Source organism: Planococcus citri, chromosome 1, assembly GCF_950023065.1.
Source record: "Planococcus citri chromosome 1, ihPlaCitr1.1, whole genome shotgun sequence".
Taxonomy (NCBI): Eukaryota; Metazoa; Arthropoda; class Insecta; order Hemiptera; family Pseudococcidae; genus Planococcus; species Planococcus citri.
The window spans coordinates 69464083-69483345 of NC_088677.1; the positions used below are offsets into that span (position 1 = coordinate 69464083).

Here is a 19263-nt window from a genome sequence, read left to right on the forward strand (position 1 = left end):
TTCAGAGAAAAAGTGAGCCTTAAGTACTAACAGTAATTTTCTGAAAAGCTACAATTTTTGTTGAAAAAAAAAGACTGTGATAATTTCAGCAAAAAGAAGACTGTTTGGCAATTATTGATACAAAAGTGATACTTTTTCGTAATTTTTGTAAAAAAAAGTTGGATTATTTTGAAATTTTCTGATGAACAGCAAGACATTTTGGTAATTTTTTTTACAAAAAAGCAAAACTTTGGGATGCTCAATTTTTGAGGATTAAATTTTTTACCGATTTTATCATCAATTTTTTTGTACTTGATAAGCAAGACTTTCAGGTAATTATTGGCAAAACGCTCTTCACAATTTTTGTCAAAAAAGCGACACTTTTCTCTATTTTTTTGCAATTTTGTATGATTCCTGCCAAAAAAAAAACAAAACTTTTGAGCACTTTTTGGAAAAATGATTTTTTTTTAAATTTTTGTGAAAAACCACGATTTTCAAGGATTTTTAACAAGTAATGAGACTTTTTAGCAACTTCGAAAGGGCATGATTTGTCATTATTTTTTGCAAAAAGCAATACTTCGACAATTTCCGAAAAAGGTAAGGCTTCTTGACCATGAAGGTAAAAATGCAGGGTGTAACCAGTTGGAAAAGAATAAAAAAGTGTATACTTCTAAACTCTACTGTTTCTAAATTCAGCGAAACTATGAATAGCCCAAATAGCAAGTGAAACAAAATTAATCTAGAAAAATTGACTGAAATCTACGTTCACTTGTTTCTACGTGAAAGATTCAACCAATTTTTTCTCTTTTTGAAACCTCACACCATCGCAATTTTTTCTCAGCAAAAAAAGAGCTCCATCGATCTATCGTTAAAATTTCATACGCTGGATCATGAGTTCACTAGCACATTACATAGCAACTAAATACTCAAAATTAAACCCGCAATCGCTCCTACTATATTCCAAAACGACTACATCTCTATCTACATTCGCACATCATCACAAGCTTACACACATCTGAGAAAAGCACAGGAGTACATACCGTAATCGTAAATAGAATCTCTATCTATCGTGTCCCAGCATTAAAAATGACAAAGAAAAAAAAATGGAATTAGAATTGAAATTAAACTTTCGGATGGCAAAATACACAAATGATAAATCGTGTACTTGCCATCGATTAAGTAAAAGTACAACTAAAATAGCAGGTTAAAATTATGATAAAGTAGAATTTCTAGCGGCACCTCTCTTCTAGAAAGGATACTCACTTTGAGGAAAATTCAACGTACTAGGTTTCCTCCGCGGATCGTTTCGTTCGGGTCGAATTTTATCCATGAAATTTCTTAATTTATCATTGCCGCGATCTTTTTTCATCGCTGGTCCCGGGCATGTTTCTTCGAGCACTTTGGCACAAGGTCGATGGATATTTAAATTACAATCTGTCGAGAAAGACATGAAAAAAAAACCGTACACACGATTAATAAATAAAAAAAAACAATAAACAACAAAAAAACACGTGAATGAACGTAAATAAGAGCGAAAACTATTCGAATATAGTATCATCCATATCGTTTTACGCGCCGTCGACCGTCGAGTATCCTGCGGCGACAATTTTAGCTCTTTTTAACACAAATAAATAAAGATTCTTCGATGGCGTAGGCGAATCAGCCGAAGGGTTATTCGAATATAGAGAAAAGTGAATTATAGTATAGGGTGTGATGGCTATTTCGAGGGCTCGATTTAAAATAGCTGTGCATACTTGAACTAAAATTTTACCATCAACAAACAAACAAACAACAGGAAGACATAAAGAGATAATGCGTTGAAATGAAACAGTTGCACAAGTAAATTTAAATGATGAACGGAATTTTTTCGAATCATTCGTGATGGAAATTTTTGTTCAGTTTAATAAATTAGTAACGCTTCCGATTTTTGAAAATTTTACCAAATAACTACAGCAAAATAATATTGCAGTTTATAAAATCGGAACTGAAACGCAATGAAAACAGAAACGTAACGAAATCATAACGATAACCTAACCATAACAGAAACATAACCGTAACGTAACCATAACGGAAACGAAACTGTAACAGAATTGTAACGTTAATGAAACTACAACAGAAACGTTACGATAGAGAAATGACAATAACTCTAACGAAACGGCGACAGAACCATTATGACTTATGTTAAGGAAGCTGTAATAAAACCGTAACGTTAACGAAACAGAAAAGTAACGATAACGAAACGAAATGGCAACAGAAACATAACTTTAACAAAACTGTAATAGAATCGAAACGTTTACCGAACCGCAACAGAAACATAACGTTAACGTTATGTAACGGAATCGTAACGTAAACGAAACCATACTAGAAAAGGACAACGACTGATTTCCTACAACCGAAAATAACGATACAATGGTAAATTCTTAACAAATACGTGACAATAACTTAACAATAACAAAACCAATATCAATAACGCTAACGTAACGTAAATTAAACTCACACTCACTTGAACACTGGTATCCTTGCGGTCCGATACCACGAATAATATTCTGGCAATGATTGCAGTACGTAACGGTAAAATACTGATGAGCAATAAATTGATGTCCTCGAACGGTCACCTACACAGCAACCAGAAAAAAAAACAACGGGGTTAAAATTCATCATCATTATACCTACACGTGAAATTCAGTTTCGTAAAAAAGAAACCTGACTTTCTCTATCAGTTCATGAGTTGGCCGATTTCTCGGTTCTTTTTGCTGGTTGTGTTCTTATTGTACGAAAATTACCTTCATTTTTCTCATTCTATCAACACCGAAGATACGATATTTTCTAGACATAACGCAATTTTTTCTCGATATAGCCGTATTCCCAAAGAATTTCGATCCATCTTTCAACTTAGCAGCGGTCGTATTTTCACTAGTTTGCGTTTTTCGCTTACGCTTCGCACTCGTACTACGAACACGTGCCACGTTGACCTTCTAAATTATCATGTGCATACAGTTACCGACAACGAAAGCGAAAAAACACGCACGCATGCATACAGAATAACTTATAGAGATAGACAAGACACGCGTAAAAGAACAGTTATTGCAGGAGTAAAAATTGCCTCAGCGGCTGTTTCTCCATCACATCGAACATGAATACGTGTGGGATAAGAGCGAATAAAAAAATATAAAAAAACAAATTCAACGTACTTTTCTACCCTTCCCGATGAAGCGAGCCTTGAAAAGTGACTTATCTTTCGATACGAACGTCGGACATCGATCCAGCATCGTATTAAAGTGCTGTCCTCGGAAGCCGAAAAATTTCGATATTATTGTACTCAAGGCTGCGGCGATGGTGAATTTTTCATCATCTACCTTTTCTTTATCCAATTCTTCGCTGTAATTAGAAAAAAAACACGCCGAAATGTTAGTTAATTCGTCGTCGCATCGTTCGGCACCACGTGCAAGTATCTTCCTAATAATATGTAAAATAATTTCAACGCAGCACTCACACATAAGGTTCCAATTTAGGCACGAGGTAATCGGCGATCACTTTAAGCTCTTTACTTTTATCCTGGTAGCATTCTTTGAGGCCCTCGTCGTTTGGACCGTATAATGTGGCCAGTCCGGCTATTCTTTTTTGCTGAAAGTCGGCTAGTTGCTCGTTTAATTCGTCTTTGGCTTTGGCACGAGCTTTCCAAAATATCTGCGAAAATTTTATAGTAAAAGGTTCCATTAGAATTCAATTCAACCAACGATGTAACGATTTCGAGCGATAATACGATTCAAATTAGCGTACCTTTTTAAGCATTTCTTCTTTATCGCTTTCGTGAACAAGAATATTATCGATATCGCGAGCAATATTATCGTCGACGTTCTTCAACTTCAGAGGCTGTAAAAATAAAAACGAAAAAAATTAGTGGCTATTTGTACATTTTAGTTGAAATATTTCCAATATTTTTCTCATTCAAATTGAGACGATATTTTATGGGGTAGTTGTAGCTCAACTGAACCTCCCTCTAAATGAGAAAATTGCAAAAGTGAATAAAAATTCGAATACTCCGGAGAGAAATATCAATACGTTGCAGATTTCGAAGAAACACGACTATAAAATGATGACTGAATATCATGAGCTGCAGAATTCCAAAAAAAAAAACAACAACAACAAAGAGCACAGCTTCCAAAGGACGATTACTTCAAAAAACAGATTCCACGGTTTGAGGAATTGTCGAATTCCCACTTGAAAAATTCTTTCTCATTACATAAACTTGGCAGTTGAAAATTTCAAAAAAAAAAAGAAGAAGAAACAGGAAAGAGTAAAAAATAGATTTTAAAATTTAAAACACAAAAATGACTTTATTAGAACCCATCTCCTCTTCCTTCTCTCATGATTTAGGCAAAAATGTCAAAAAAATCGACAATGTTTTGTAGTAAAATACTGTAAAAATACAAAACACAACTTGGATCTCATCTAAAAATTTCGATTTCATCAAATTCGATTAAGGCACCCTCCCCTCACCTCTAAACATCGAATTTTGAGTCAAAATCTGAAAAAACTATACAAATATAAATCAAAATAGGGAATTTCAGACATGATTTTGTCTACATTTTTAAAATCTAATTTTTCTGAACCATTTGCAATACCCTGCTTTCCAATTTAATTAAAAATTTGAAAAAAAAATCACAGAAAATTTTTAAAACATAAGACATTGTTTTGATGACGATGCACACGATTTTGTCTACATTTTTTCGATTTGACTTCACTACAGCGTTCCTCTGCTTCATTTTTGTCGAAATACTATATAAATGAAAAAAATCGAAAATTTTCGAAACAAAGGTAAAAATTTGCTTTTAAAAAAATACTTGATACAATTTTGAATCATTTTTTTGAAAATTTGATTTCACTCGAGTCGATCAGAGCATCCCCTCTCCTTAATTGATAAAAATCTGAGAAAAATTGTCAAAGCTTTCGAGAAACGAATACAAAAAAATAAAAATACGCACGATTAAAATTCTTGTTTTTGGGACAACCCCCCCCCCCTCTCATCCATCTCTCTTATTTGATTCGAATCAAAATACTAGGAAAAAAAGGTGCTAAAATCGCGAAAAATCCTTATAAAATATGATTCATCCTAACTTATTAAGTGATTTTAAGCCAATTTCATCTAATTTTATTCCGACAAAACCGACCTTTGTAATCTTCTTTCTGTTCGAAATTTGGAAAAAAATTGTCAAAAGTTTCGAAATCATGTAAAAATTTGATCAAAAACTTAACCTAAACGATTTTTTGATTTGATTTCACTCAAGTCTTTCGGTGCATTCACTCCCCCTCACCTTTCTCCTTCTACATCACTGTAAAAACATAAGAGGAAAAAATCCCAAAACTTTTGAGAAAATATTTGACACGAATTTAGTGGCAATTTTTAGAATCTGATTTCACCCACAGCGATTAGGACACTCCTCTGACCCTCCTCCCCTCCCCCCTCCCAATCTGAGTCAGAATCCGGAAAAGAGTGCCAAAGATTTCGAGAAACATGCACTAAAATTAACCAAAAGAAGCTATACTACACAATGATTTGACTGTATTTTTTCCATGAAAATTTCACGCAGATTCTTCAGCTCCCCCCCCCCTTCAAACACAGCACAGCTCTTCAATGTGTCAAAATTGAAGGGGACGTCAAATTTTTGAAATATGCATCACAAATAAGTAGGTATATAGTTTAAATAACTTGAAACGTGATTTCACCCAATTTTTCGACCCAATCCTTTCTCTATAGGGAAAATTCAACTCAGGGGATGAAAACCTCACAGAAATAAGATTTTTCTACTATATATTTGCCTAATCAACAATTCAACTTACCGCTCCGGGACCGAGAAAGCTCGATTGAATTTCGTACGCCCATTTGCGCATCTCTTTGCCATTGCCCTCTTTATATAATTCAGTAACTAAATAAAATAACTGCGAAAAAAACAATAAAAAAGTTCAAATTAGCACGTTCAAAAAACGTAAATAAAATCCTGTGTTCGGCTCTCTAAAGATTATACTATTGATACTCACTATACTAGAAGGATCACTATTAGATATCACATAATTAAGGAAGACTGCCAAATGAGCATTATGATCCAATAACTTCGATATGCTTTTGAAAGGGCCTTGTTCTTCTAATTGACTCTGCGAATATAAAAAAAAAATCGTTATTATTTCGATCTCGGCGGAGTTCAAAGGGTGGTGGGGGGAGGGGAGGGAAGGGTGGTCGACGTACCGTTTCTTGATCAGACATATCGTCATCCTCCATCGATATGATTGTATTTTGCAGCAAACTCGAACCGTTCGGAGAAGACGAATCGAGTCGAAAGGAAGAACTCTATAGAGAAAAAACAAAAGAGAATACCACACGTTAAAAATACTCATCGTAGGGTCGGGTCGGGTCATTTCGTTCGCCGCTTATTCCAGTACGAGTACATCGTCGACGACGGATAAATTTCGCACTTACATCTCTCCTGTTGCTTTCATCGAATTCATCCGGAGGTGGCGGAGGTATCGGAGGTGATGGCACAGACGACGAATTATTACTGTCTTGACGATGCTGCGGCGTACCGTGATAAGGAGGTGGCGGTGTACCAGGCGGCGTACTCGTCAGAGGCGATTCCACACTCCATGATACGCCTCCTTTGCTCCTCTTCATCGAACTCAGATCGCCCAGAGATTCGGCGTTCAGCAGGCGTTTAGCGGCATTCGCTATGAAATGATTCAATTCGCAGGTAAAAAAACAAATCACGCCACAAATTAGCATAATATCTCGTATTTGTATAGGGACAGCATCGCTTACCCATACTATTGACCCTATCCGGATTGGATTTCGTTCGTTGGTGATGTACCGGTACCGGCGAAGTGGGTGACTGTAACAAGAAAACCATAACGAGTTAGTCGATTATCTATTAATTACGCATACAGTTTCCAATAGTAGATCACGTCGCACGTGACTAATCCAAGGGGAAATTCTCTCTTATCAGGTTCACACCGTTCGACAGGTACATGCGATTAGTTCGGTTGTTAATCGATTCGATAACGAAGCGTTAATATACGTACGTACAAATTTTTTTTTGGTAAATACACGTTATATGGCACATACATTATAGTAAACAGAAACACTCAACATACGACACGTAATGTACTATTTTCAGCACCCTAAGCAAATCTCCAGCTAGAGCTCGGGGATACGTATAGCATCATGCAAAGCGAACACTCAAATTACCTTCAACGAGAACACCCTCATTTGTCCGCATCTGCAACCCCAGCCCCAATCGAAGAAAGCACCTTTTTCGCAACGATAAGGACGATAACACCACCGAGAAAAGCTCGAAAAACCGTACTGTACGCGAAAGTCTACCTCAATCGTAAGACACAACAGCAGGTAGAATATCGTTCGACTGTCTTAGGTACACAAACGAAATTCGCGCACTGACCAAACCGAACATACTACACGCCGTCCAATCGTACTCGATCGATTTATACACAAATACAAAGCACACATTCCATTTTAATGTTACGTAAACAAAAAGTAAACGACTGTTTATTTAAACTAGCAAAAATAACCTATACACTCCTTCGTCCACATAGTACGTTCATTTCTCATATATATATTATATACGCAACATCATCGCAAACGAAGAGTACATACACGTACATATTACTTACTCGTACATACACACGTAGACGTATAAACTTCCCAATAAACCATCATAAAAGAAGAACACCAATCGCCATATCCATTCAAGAAAAAAAACGAGTAAAACATGGTGTTTTTTTCAATTCTTTTTCAACTTTCCGCCAATATACGTATAGTAATCGTAAACATTGAGAAATTCGGTAGACGGATCAGCAGAGAGAGGAGCCTCGATCGCAAACGATTCTCGTAATAAAAATTTTACCATTACTAAATATCCCAAATTTAATTTACTTAGTCACTCGTTCAAAATTGGATCGGCCAATTTGGAAAATTTGCACTCGATCATTGGCCGATTTACCTCGCGAGTACAATCCGGCGAATTGTTGATCCTCACGTACGACGACGCGACGTTGTCGTCATTCGGATTTAAATTCGTCCGAACGTTTACAAATAAACCGTATACTCATTCGGTAATTTTAACTCGGGCAACAATTAAATTTTTCGATAAATATTGATCATCGTCGTACATACGAGAAACTGCATCGAACCGTGTGAAAAAATACGAAAAATCGCCAATTTATCGAGCGATGACGTGATGCTGTCTGTACATAGATCGTCTCGAGATAAAGATGTTTTTCAGCGAGAAATTATCGCAAGTCTGTGTTGGCAGATTGGACAGGGAACGTATTTTGAAAGTAGGTGAATCGAATAATACACAATTGTGAAAAGTGACATATCAGAAGAGATGACGAGAAAATAACACCATGGGGGTGAGGCGAGGAGGGGGGTAAAACTAAAACCCCATTGAAATTCAATGGTAAAATTGCAGCACAAGAAATATGGGTAAAATTTACCGGAAAACATGCGAAACAATCGGTGAATTTCACTGATATTTCACAAACAGAAGGACTAGGTAATGTTCAATTTGTTGACACGATTTCAAACCCTTTGACACGTATTGCATTAAAATTTTTCAAAAAAAAAAATACAATGGCTAGTTACATAAACTGAATCCGAAACATTACAAAAACGTAACATCCCCAAAAAAGAAACTATTACAACAAAAACGCTACAATAACGAAATGGAAACCCTACAAAAACGAAATGATTATACCGGAAATTAACAGAATGCACAAGAAATGAGATAAAAATCGCAACAGAATTAGTATCCATTCATAATTTTCGCGATATTCACGAAATAACACAATCGGAACGTAACAAAAACGTAACCGTAACGCAATGGAAACGATAAACATGATAATAGAAACTTGATTTAAGAGTTGCAGCACAATAAAAGAGCATGCAGCAACAAAATAAGGCGTGATTTTTTATTCAATTACTATGTCAAGCACTGAAAGTGAAAACTCCTTTACTTATTATGATACTAGAAACCCTACAAAAACGTTTTAATGAAACATGTCAACAGAATGTACAGATAGAAAATGGGAGAAAAGTAAGTAGGTAGTGGCAGAATAATTTTCAATTTCAATTTCAATTTTTCACGATTTCCAAAAAATAACACTACGGAAACGTAACAAAAACGTAACGATAACCAATGAAAACGATCGAAAAAGATCTCAGCAACCAAATGAAAACGTTACTCGAGAATTTAAAAAATATATCTTTCAGCAGAATTGATGCAATAACCAATAACGAGATGAAAACCTCACAAAAACGTTTTCATGGAAATCATAAAATATCGAATAAAAATCCACATTCTTGGGACAAAAACGAAACAGTAACGCAATGGGAACCATTAAAATCACCAAAATCAACGAGATAACGTTAAGGAAACGCTACAAAAACGTTAAGATGAATCACAAAAACGTCAGAAAAATAAATATAACGTAATTGAAATTACAGCAGAATAGTTTTCAACCTCAAATCTCATAACTCTCGCGAAAATACCAAGGCTGAAATGTTACAGTAACGTAACAGAAACCATTAGGAACTATAATAGAAACTCAATGGAAACGTTACAGTACAATAAAAGTGTAATATTCTACAAAATTGATAAAATAACGCAATGGAAACCATTCAAAACCGTTAAAATAACATAACAAATGAGCTGAAACGTAAAAATAACGCAATAGAAACAAAACTGTTGCATCAAGGTAATGTATGATCCTGAACATGTATAAGAACAGAAATTAGTGCAAAAAAGAAATGAAACCGTCAAGGAAACAAAACAAGAACGGAACGTACCAATATCACTAAGGAGTTGAAAAACCAATTCAGTGAGACCATTCTAATGCAATAATAGAAACATGAAAAAAAGTCAGGGAGGTGACCAGTAGTAGCCTCATGAAAACGTTGAATTGATGAAATAACGCAATTGAAACCGTACAGATACATTATAATAACGTAACAATCGAATCAACATAAACAAGAAAATAATGCAACAGAAACGTTACGATGCAGCATTGAACATAAAACTAAATAGGTGCAAGAATGGAAAGTTGACAAAAGCATAAAACGTTCAGGTAACGAAATAGAAACGTTACAATATCGTTATGGATACTGGAAACAAACAAACAAACAAAATGACGCTACAGTTTTTCGATGGAAGCGTCACTAAACAAATTAATAATGATAAACGGAATCATTTCAATGAGATCTTAGTAATGCAATCATAGAAACGTAACTATAACGCTACGGGGACCCATAATGGAACATTAAAAAACGTTAGAGTAACGTTACATCAAATTGAAAACGATCTTATAACGTAATCATACTGTTATAATAGCGCGATAAATAAATGGAAATGTTTCGGTAACGAAATAAAATCTTCGCCATATCGTTTGAAGTTGAAAATCTCGCATTAATGTTACAATTTTATGACTGAAACAATCCCATAACATAAAAATAACACAATAGTAACGCTACATAGACAGTCTAACGATGGAATGCCATCAAATCAAAACAAGCGAAGTACATATGAATGAACCAAAGAAACAGAATGATGGGAAGCTCTTAAGACATCAAAAAAACAGAAAAAAACATTCAAGTACAAAAAATTACTTACATTCAACTCGCTTTCAAGAATTTTCAGCGAAAAAAGTCTGGGTGCTCATTATTTTTGGGAGATGATTTTCTCGGTTCCCCAGTTTCCGAAATGATTACGTCAACCAATCGTAAAGCAATGATGATAAATAAAAAAGGGCGTGTCACACCAATGACCAATTTTTTCAAAAAAAACCTTCGGGTCAGTTCCAAATCTTTAGAAAAAATTAGGTTAAATGTCCCTCCCCCACTCCTCTTTGCCACAATCTCAAATTAACTCAATAATGCAAATGAATCGAAAAATTCGTTTCAGAAAGACCGCAATTTTATCATTTTTTTGTTCGTGTAAAGTTGAAATTTTTTGGTGGGTGGGGAGGGGAGAAGAAGGAAAAGGAAACATATTTATATGCATTTTTGAGGGAATTTTTCACGTTTTTAGGAGATACATATTTCATTCAATTCCAAATTTTTGTACATATCTATTTTATTTGGCTAATTTTTCAATTTTTTCCACAAAATTTTCCAAAGAAAAGCAGAGTAAAAACAAAAGCAAAACACTTCGTTTGGCATTTTTGTGTGTGAATTCTCCACATTACTTTACAACAGGAACGTGTAAAGAGCGACGAGAGGGTGTCTAGTTGTCACCGAATGTATTGCTGTTTTTAGTGTTGGGGGGCGTTGTGTCCGCTCACCTCGGCTTCGCCTCGGTTGCGCGGGTCGCTTTGTTGTTCATACTATGTCTGTTAACTTCCCTCGGCCTTCGGCCTCGGTGAGTACAGTTTTTTTATAAACAACCGCAAGTGCTACATACACGGTAAATGTCCAGCCTCCGTCTGAACTCACCAAGGGGAGTAATGCTCATCGAGTGAAATATAAATTTTAAACGGCTCGGCTTCGCCTCGCCTAATTTGGCATGCCATTCGATAAATAATATTAATAAATTTAATCATTGTTTGAAAACAAAAAAAAATAATTTCATTACTTTGTCTGTAAAAATTCAACTCGTAAAAATAAAAATCGCGAAAAAAAATTTTGAAAAAATTTGTGCCGTACGCGGGAATCGAACCCAAGACCTCTTGCACAGCAATCCGTTACCATAGCCAAGCCGCCACGGAGGCAGCTTGCCGGTTTGCGTTTTTTAACCGTTTACAAGTTGTGAAACATGGACGAAAACTACCCCCCCACGCGCGCGCACGTATACGCGTACGTACGTAGGTGTACTAGCGTTCCCTCTCGTCGGTCTTTACACACTCCTCTTTACAACATGATGAATTGATGAGTCGATCGAGGGTAGTTCAAAAAGTAAGGTAACACTGCTTCTTGCGACTAAACCTTCAACTAAACCAGTCGGCAGACGGTTGCTATGGCAACCAATTCCTATTCATTCTTCTTCTTACATGACATGACTAAAAAGATGAATCCTTCTACACTTTCTAGTTCTACCTTTACTTCAGTGTTCGTTAAACGTGTTTGGCCAGTGGTTATAATGTGCGCGTCCATTACAGTTGCCGCCAAATGTGAACAGCGCGCTGTTATACGCTTTCTGCACGCTGAAAAGCAATCTCCAGCTAATATTGCGCGTCGTCTGAAGAATGTATATGGCGAAAATGCCATGTCCAAAACTCACGTTTTAAAATGGTGTAAAAAATTTGACGCTGGTAGAACTAATATTCACAATGAAGACAGGAGTGGCCGCCCATCAGCTTCAGTTATCTCCGACGAACTCGTTGAATTGGTAGGAGGAAAGTACGTACCTAAATCATGACAAATTGCCCATTTCTGAACTGTGTGAAAAACATCCGGATGTGTCGAGAGGTACACTGTAATAAAATCTGCGATCGTTGGACGATGAAGCAACCGAAGAAGACATCTTAAGAATAACATGGCGGCAACTTTCTTTCTATGTTTAAAAAGGGTATCATCGAGCTAATCAACACGTGGAATAAGTGCCTCGACCGCGGATGTAATTATGTCGTGAAATAGAATGTAGCTTTTATATATATATTTTTCATAAATAAACTTTCTGTGATTTGTAGTTTTTGAGTTATTGCCTTGGTTACCTTACTTTTTAAACTACCATCGTTAAGGAAGATTGCTACGTTTTAGAGAATTTCTGACATTTTTAAGGGAATTTTTAAGCGTATACTTGGGGCTTTTGTTGAAAGAATATCAGAGCCTTACTGATAAGGAACACATACAAACACCATTGCACACAATACACCATCACCATATGAAAAACGAACATGCAATTTTTGTACAAAAAGACAACACGCCCAATAACATCACATCACAACTCCATCGCGATCCTCATCATTTCCATCCAGCAGCAGGAGGCGAGGCGCCCTCAAACAGCACGAATTCACCCATATCCAGCACCCCGATCACCATGCATCATGCATTCGCCCACTTAGGCCCCCGCGTTGGCCTTTCTTTTCGGTTTCTTAATACTAACATATCATACTTACGCTCAGATCTGTACAGACGACTGAATCTTGACATCCATCGACGTTATTACTATTACTGTGCAGATATTGTCTAGGAGGTAAAGGCGGAGGAGACGTTGTTGTAGGGGACAGACCCAACACCGGAGAGGTTACAGTGCGCGGATTACGTGATGGCAATGGAGGAGGCGACTCCAAGTTTGAGTCGCTAACGTTGGCAGAAGACACGTTCGACGACAATGGTGTCGAATGCGCCCCCATACGCGATGGAAGGGTCGATAAGGGAGGAGGAGGTGGAGGAGTCGTGGGAAGCTGAAAGCAAAATAAGCATACACTGTACATTAGTCTCCGGGGAGTGAATGGTCGGGAGGGGTGAAGGGGAGGGGGCAGAGAAGACAAAAAACAAAGCCGCATAATCGCAAGTTGGCTTTGTTTTAGTTTTAAATTCTATTCATTTTTGAATATTGTTTCGATAAGAGTTTTTTTTTCTTCATAAATCGATGAGCTATCTTTCAGAGGTTGGTATTTCCTACGTATGATTTTTGCATTATCACTCGACAGTCCAAAGGTCTGAATGGTGACAAGTCCCACTCACAATCCGAATGAAAATGATTTTTTTCGAGGAAAAAGAAAACGGCGGCCGCGATGTGTACAGTATATGACGCGTGAAGCTACAGCGTTACAATAACTTATTAATGTAAATGTAACCCTTGATACCTCGTTGTGTGGTGCAAGCGCCGCCGGCCTCAGTATCAATGGTCAATCGAAAAAAGACGCTGACGCGTTGACAAGTTAGTTCTAAGGTAAGTAAAATGTAAGGTAGGATATATTTTATAATTTCGTTTTTTTAATTTTTAGTGGTTGAGTGTACGTATAGTGGGTGCGCGTGTGTATAATACATTCTCTCACATAAGAGAGAGGAAAATGTCAGGGGAAACCCATTTCCAAAAAATTTGCAAAACATTAGGTAAAAAAAAAAAGGTTTAAAAAAGAAAAATACATACATAATAACGGTGCATAGCGCATGCTCTACACTACGTACGCATTGCGCATGCGCGCGCGTCTGCGCCGCGAAACGAACTCGTAAAGCGCATGCGTCATTAACTCTTGTATTATGCGAATACAATAAATCAACTCGCATTAACGCGCACACGCACACACAAATCAAACAACGCTACTCTATCATCGCACGCAGCAACAGGTAGTTATTGGGTAATAATAATTAATTAATAATTACAGCTACGATATTTCGATTCGATGGCGATGTTTTTGTGTAAAAAAAAAAAAATTAAAGAAAAAAAGCTCTAATAAAATAAGGTAAGGAATCGATGCTTCGAAAATCTTACTTGTACGTCGATAAGGCCGTTATTCGGAGACGATGGCAATGTGCTGCAATTCGAATTCGAGGTGTTGCCTTGTAATTGATCTTGCAATGTTTTCAGTCTTCGTTCGGCTCCGATCAAATCGCGCGATATTTGTTTCTCACTCTGCGGATCTGTACATTTCACCAATTCGCTACGTAAAGCTTCGATGTAACGTTGTTCTTTCTCCACCATTAGGCGAAATGTTTCCAGCCTTTGGCATTCTAATTGACGTCGTTTTTCGTGCTGCAAAAAAACGAGAAAGAAGAGAGATAAGACTACGACGAGAAGTGTTTGATCAATACCATACAATGAACTAGGTTTTTTCTATTGTACATACATAACTTTAAAATGAGAAATTTGCAGTTATTCTTTCGATAACACAAAGTATCGTTAACAATGAAAATACTAGTTTGGGTGGGGATGACCATTTCGCGAGTCGAAAAAGGGGAAGGGACGGAGGGAGCAGAGAAGATAAATCCAGACCTAGAATGACTTGATGAAAATTAAACATTTCTGGTTCTATCTTCTCTTTACATTCCACATATGATGTCAAAATCACACCATACGCGAATAATTTAGAAATTATCGAAAATGATCCAAAATCTTTCTGATTGAATTTTGCGCATTACAATGTTTTGGAACCCCTCAATTTTTTTTTTTTTTTTTTTTTTTTTTTTTAGATCAGGTATTAAAGTTTTAAAACTTGTGAAATTGGGTTCCTTTTGAAAATTGAACTTGACCCTTGGATTGAGGAGGGTAAAATTAGAAAATGAAGGCCATTTTTCGAGAGGATCAGCAAGGTATCAACTAAATCAAAAAAACGAAAAAGGATGCACGTATTTTTTCATAACTGAACATTTTTGTGGTATTTTTCTCAATTTTTTACAATGTTTCATCAATTTTCAACCAATTCAAACAATTTTTATGACAGTTCAGTAAATTTGCAAGCAATTTTCGCAAAATTTTGATCAATTGTGCTAATTTTTTCATCAATTTATGGTAATTCTTAATAACTGAGAGGTCAATTCAACAATAATTTTCATAATAATTTCTGTATTTTCGACAAATGGCAGTTCAATTTCAAGAATTTGATCAACTTTTTGTAATTGTGTTCAATTTTTGACCAAAGGGATGACTTTTTGATGACTTTGATGACCTGACAGATACCATGGACTCATAATAAGGACTTGGCAAGCTTAATGGGAAAATAAAAATATACCTTAGATATCTCTTTAGCAAGTTTTTACCTTTCAATCCCATATATAAACCCCATTTTCAGGATCGAAAAAATTAATTTTCGAGCTATTTTTTGCATTTTTTTCACTTTTAGATCTGCCTGCATCCTCCTTAATTTGATCAAAGGGGCCACAACTTAGCAGGTGGAATAAATATGTACCTATAGGTGTCATAAATGTGTCTTTTGGAGGTTTCAGACCTTTAAATCCAATTTCGTTCATCTCCAGGGTTTGAAAAAAATCGGTTTCTGACCACAAGAAAGAACAATTCATTTTCTCTAACTAACGTAGGAAGTCGAAACTTGAAGAACATACTAACCCTCCACAGCAAAAAACATATCCTTATAAAATTATTCTCCACCCTCATCTCAAAGTAGGTGAGAATGAAAAATCGCAGTCAATAATACAAATTTTCAGATCAAAAAATCTCATATCACCTGACGGATATTTTCAAAAACTTCCACTTCGCTCACAAAAATGACAAAAAGTCTTTTTGAAAATTTCTAAAATTTCTAAATCCATTACCCTCCTTTCTCTCCACCCCTCCACAACTCCTTCAAAAAAACATACCAAAATTATTGATAAAAATGTAGTAAAGTTACCATTCTTAAGTTCACTACTTTCTAACCTCTTTCACATCTAAGTAATTTTTAAATATTAATGAACTACATCTTCACAAACTTAATAAATACCTCGCATGACTCATTCTAGCAAAAAAAAAAACGATAAAATTTTACCAGAAAATAGTTTCTTTGATTTTACAACATTTTATGAATAGTTAGACCACGATCGACCACAAAATGCAATTCACCAAGATCACATTTTTTCACTGAGAGGGATGAAATATTTTTTTCACCAGACTTTCGAGATTCGGAGCTCTTAAGAAATCAAAATATTTTGCTTTGAATTCGCAAAATATTTTCCAGAATAAAAATGGATTAGTACATAGGTAAATCATAACGAATTTTATCTCGACCTTCCCTTGGTCAGGAAAAGCCTTGAGGGGGAAGGAGACGAGGGAGATGACATCTCTAAAACAATATATTCTTAGACAAAATTTCCAATGAGCTCGATTTCAAGTAATCCTCCATCTGCCCATAGTAGAGGGGAAGGATTTGCTTTCTCACAGCAAAACCTTTCCAAGGAGAAAGTATCTCAAATTGGTGACAAAAAATACAAAAGAAAATTACGCCCCCCTCCCAGAAAACATATATGTACCTAATACATACCACAAATCATAGAATTTCGTCAATTTCATCTTAAATCCGACCTTTTCAAGAACAAAATTTCAGAAATATGGTCAAATTTGTCACGGGTTCAATTTTTCCTCAATTTTAAATTCACTACTTAAAACACGTTGAAAAAATTTGAAATTCATAAAATCCGATATGACGTCATTTCGATCGCGACATTGAGTTTATTTAAAATTTCAGAGTCCAACTCGGTCTTACATTTGAGAAATAATCTACGTTACGACCAATCTGACAATCTAAAACCACGAGAAATGTATCAAATACAGTAATTTCTAGTCATACAGAGATGGAAACACAATTTTCGACACTCGTCCTCTTCTTAGAATGATTTTAAAAACAAGTTCCAGAAAATGTTCACCAAAAGAGATCCTCGCAATCGATATTCTAACCAGAAAAATTCACTTTTACACAATTTTCACATCAATCAACGTGTAACTTACATCGACAGGTTGAGGTCCGGTGATACGATCACGAGCCGGAGCCGAATGATGATGATGCAGCGGTCTCTGCAGATTCGGCATCGTCGTCCGGGTCGGCGTACTGCAGGTCGTGGTAGTCGGCGGCATCGGCGAAGGACTGCGATTATTCGGACTACAATTCGTACTGCTCAACGAGGTCGGCGCCGGAGGACGAGAATTCGATACCGTTCGTTTCTGTACTGTAAGCTCTACTTCGTCGACGCAAGCTAAATCACGAAAAAAAAAAAACGCGTGAATTAATACGATACAATACGTAATGTACAAATGTACATACAAATGGCAAATACAAATATGTAAACACTAAAAAAGGGGAATACCCGAAGGAAATTGTTAATTTGATTTTAATTTCGCACGTCGAGTCGAGTCGGGTCGTTGAAATGTACACACAACGACCAGAACGAACGTCTACTACGGTCTCTCGACACTTAGGTCATTTCGGGGATGAAAAATGAACAGGTGACGTAACGAGAAGAACAACGTAAATCGAATAAAATCGCAAAAGGTTGAGTATAAACTTGTCGCAAGAAATACACATACACAATACACACTTGCACTTGCTACACCTAACCTATCTAGAGAGATACGTCGTACCCCTACTCACTTTTGTGCACATTATCACAAATCACAACAAATATAATATAGTATACGAGTATAACAAAAGAGAAAAATTCCGTAACTCGATGACGAAGCGACAATACGTCTTGATAAAGTTTTTCTACAACAGGGTGCGCAGAAAACTAAACGTTACGTAATAAAATTTTCACTACATAGACAAGAGTTTTTCAAATTCTCACTGTCAGCAACACGTACTAAATTGCGCCAAAAATGGCGACTTGTTGAGATAACGATTAATTACCTCGTTGATGAGTAGAGTACGTATGTGTCTAGACAAAGGGCTATAATTTTAAACAAAGCGAGACAAAAATGAAGATAAGTATTGTACATTATTTTTCAAACGTGTTCCTTTCGTTTTGGGAACAAAAAGGAAAAATGTCATGAAACAGTTCCCCTAAAAATGTGTCAAATTTTAACATGAATACACGAACACGTTTTTTTTTCAAACAGCTAAATTCAAATACCTACGCGATACGTTTTGTTTTTAATTTTCTAAACGGATTTTCAATTCAGCTGTTTCGCTCAAATATCAAAATTTCAGAATTATTCTGAAAAATAAGAAACGTTTCAAAAAATATTTACAGTCCAAAATCCACTTGCCAATTAAATGTGAAAGATTAAACAAATATGTACATACAGAATGAAAATTTTCTCAAGAACCCGGACAAATTGATGCTTACTTATTTTGAATTTGTATACATATAACGACATCAATTTTTAAAAATTATAAATATTTTTTCAAAATAATATTCTGATGTTCTAGAGGGAAAAAAAATGAGAAAATACAGATTGAAAAATCCTTTAAAACTACAGAAATTTGCAGATGTTCTACTTTAATTTTCTATCAGGAAAATATCTTTAAAAAATTTGAATAAAATCAGGATTATGCTTAACATCAGAAATGCACTTCATTATGTGACAATGAGATAGCCCCCCCCCACCGCCTCCACCCCACAAAAAACAAAATTTTGAAATGAAATAAATGTATGCGCGTCAAAATTAATCTGAGATGGATTTCATAAGTCAGAATGAATCTTTTTTCCCGAGAGAGGGGGAAAAAATCATGAAATGGATTTAAAAAAGGAGAAACTGAGAACTGAGAACTGTGATCTTGAATTTTTCACAATTTGAATACAGATTTCACAACACATTTCTTCAAGTCGAACGGAAATCCGTCTTGATCTTACAGAAAATTTGATAATTTCTTTATTGAAAAAAACTCTAAACCTTAAAACCCATTTTT

At 35.9% G+C, this 19263-nt stretch overlaps 1 protein-coding gene across 10 annotated transcripts in view; it reads right to left on the reverse strand.

The window, feature by feature from the left end:
- The window catches only part of RhoGEF2 (Rho guanine nucleotide exchange factor 2), a 312288-nt gene that overhangs the window by 284628 nt on the left and 8397 nt on the right, over positions 1 to 19263 (reverse strand). For 2 of the 10 annotated variants that reach the window (XM_065350789.1, XM_065351204.1), the window contains exons 5-19: positions 17367 to 17611; positions 14421 to 14681; positions 13099 to 13386; positions 6791 to 6860; positions 6455 to 6699; positions 6224 to 6325; positions 6019 to 6132; positions 5821 to 5919; positions 3760 to 3852; positions 3473 to 3666; positions 3171 to 3357; positions 2763 to 2954; positions 2477 to 2594; positions 1243 to 1413; positions 1020 to 1043 (exon numbers count right to left, since the gene is read on the reverse strand). In XM_065350789.1, coding sequence (XP_065206861.1) covers positions 1020 to 1043; positions 1243 to 1413; positions 2477 to 2594; positions 2763 to 2954; positions 3171 to 3357; positions 3473 to 3666; positions 3760 to 3852; positions 5821 to 5919; positions 6019 to 6132; positions 6224 to 6325; positions 6455 to 6699; positions 6791 to 6860; positions 13099 to 13386; positions 14421 to 14681; positions 17367 to 17611 — 2403 coding nt within the window. Of the gene's footprint in view, positions 1 to 1019; positions 1044 to 1242; positions 1414 to 2476; positions 2595 to 2762; positions 2955 to 3170; positions 3358 to 3472; positions 3667 to 3759; positions 3853 to 5820; positions 5920 to 6018; positions 6133 to 6223; positions 6326 to 6454; positions 6700 to 6790; positions 6861 to 13098; positions 13387 to 14420; positions 14682 to 17366; positions 17612 to 17722; positions 17899 to 19263 lie in introns of those variants that run through there. The other 8 variants (XM_065351526.1, XM_065350872.1, XM_065350958.1 and 5 more) reach the window with 8 other exon arrangements.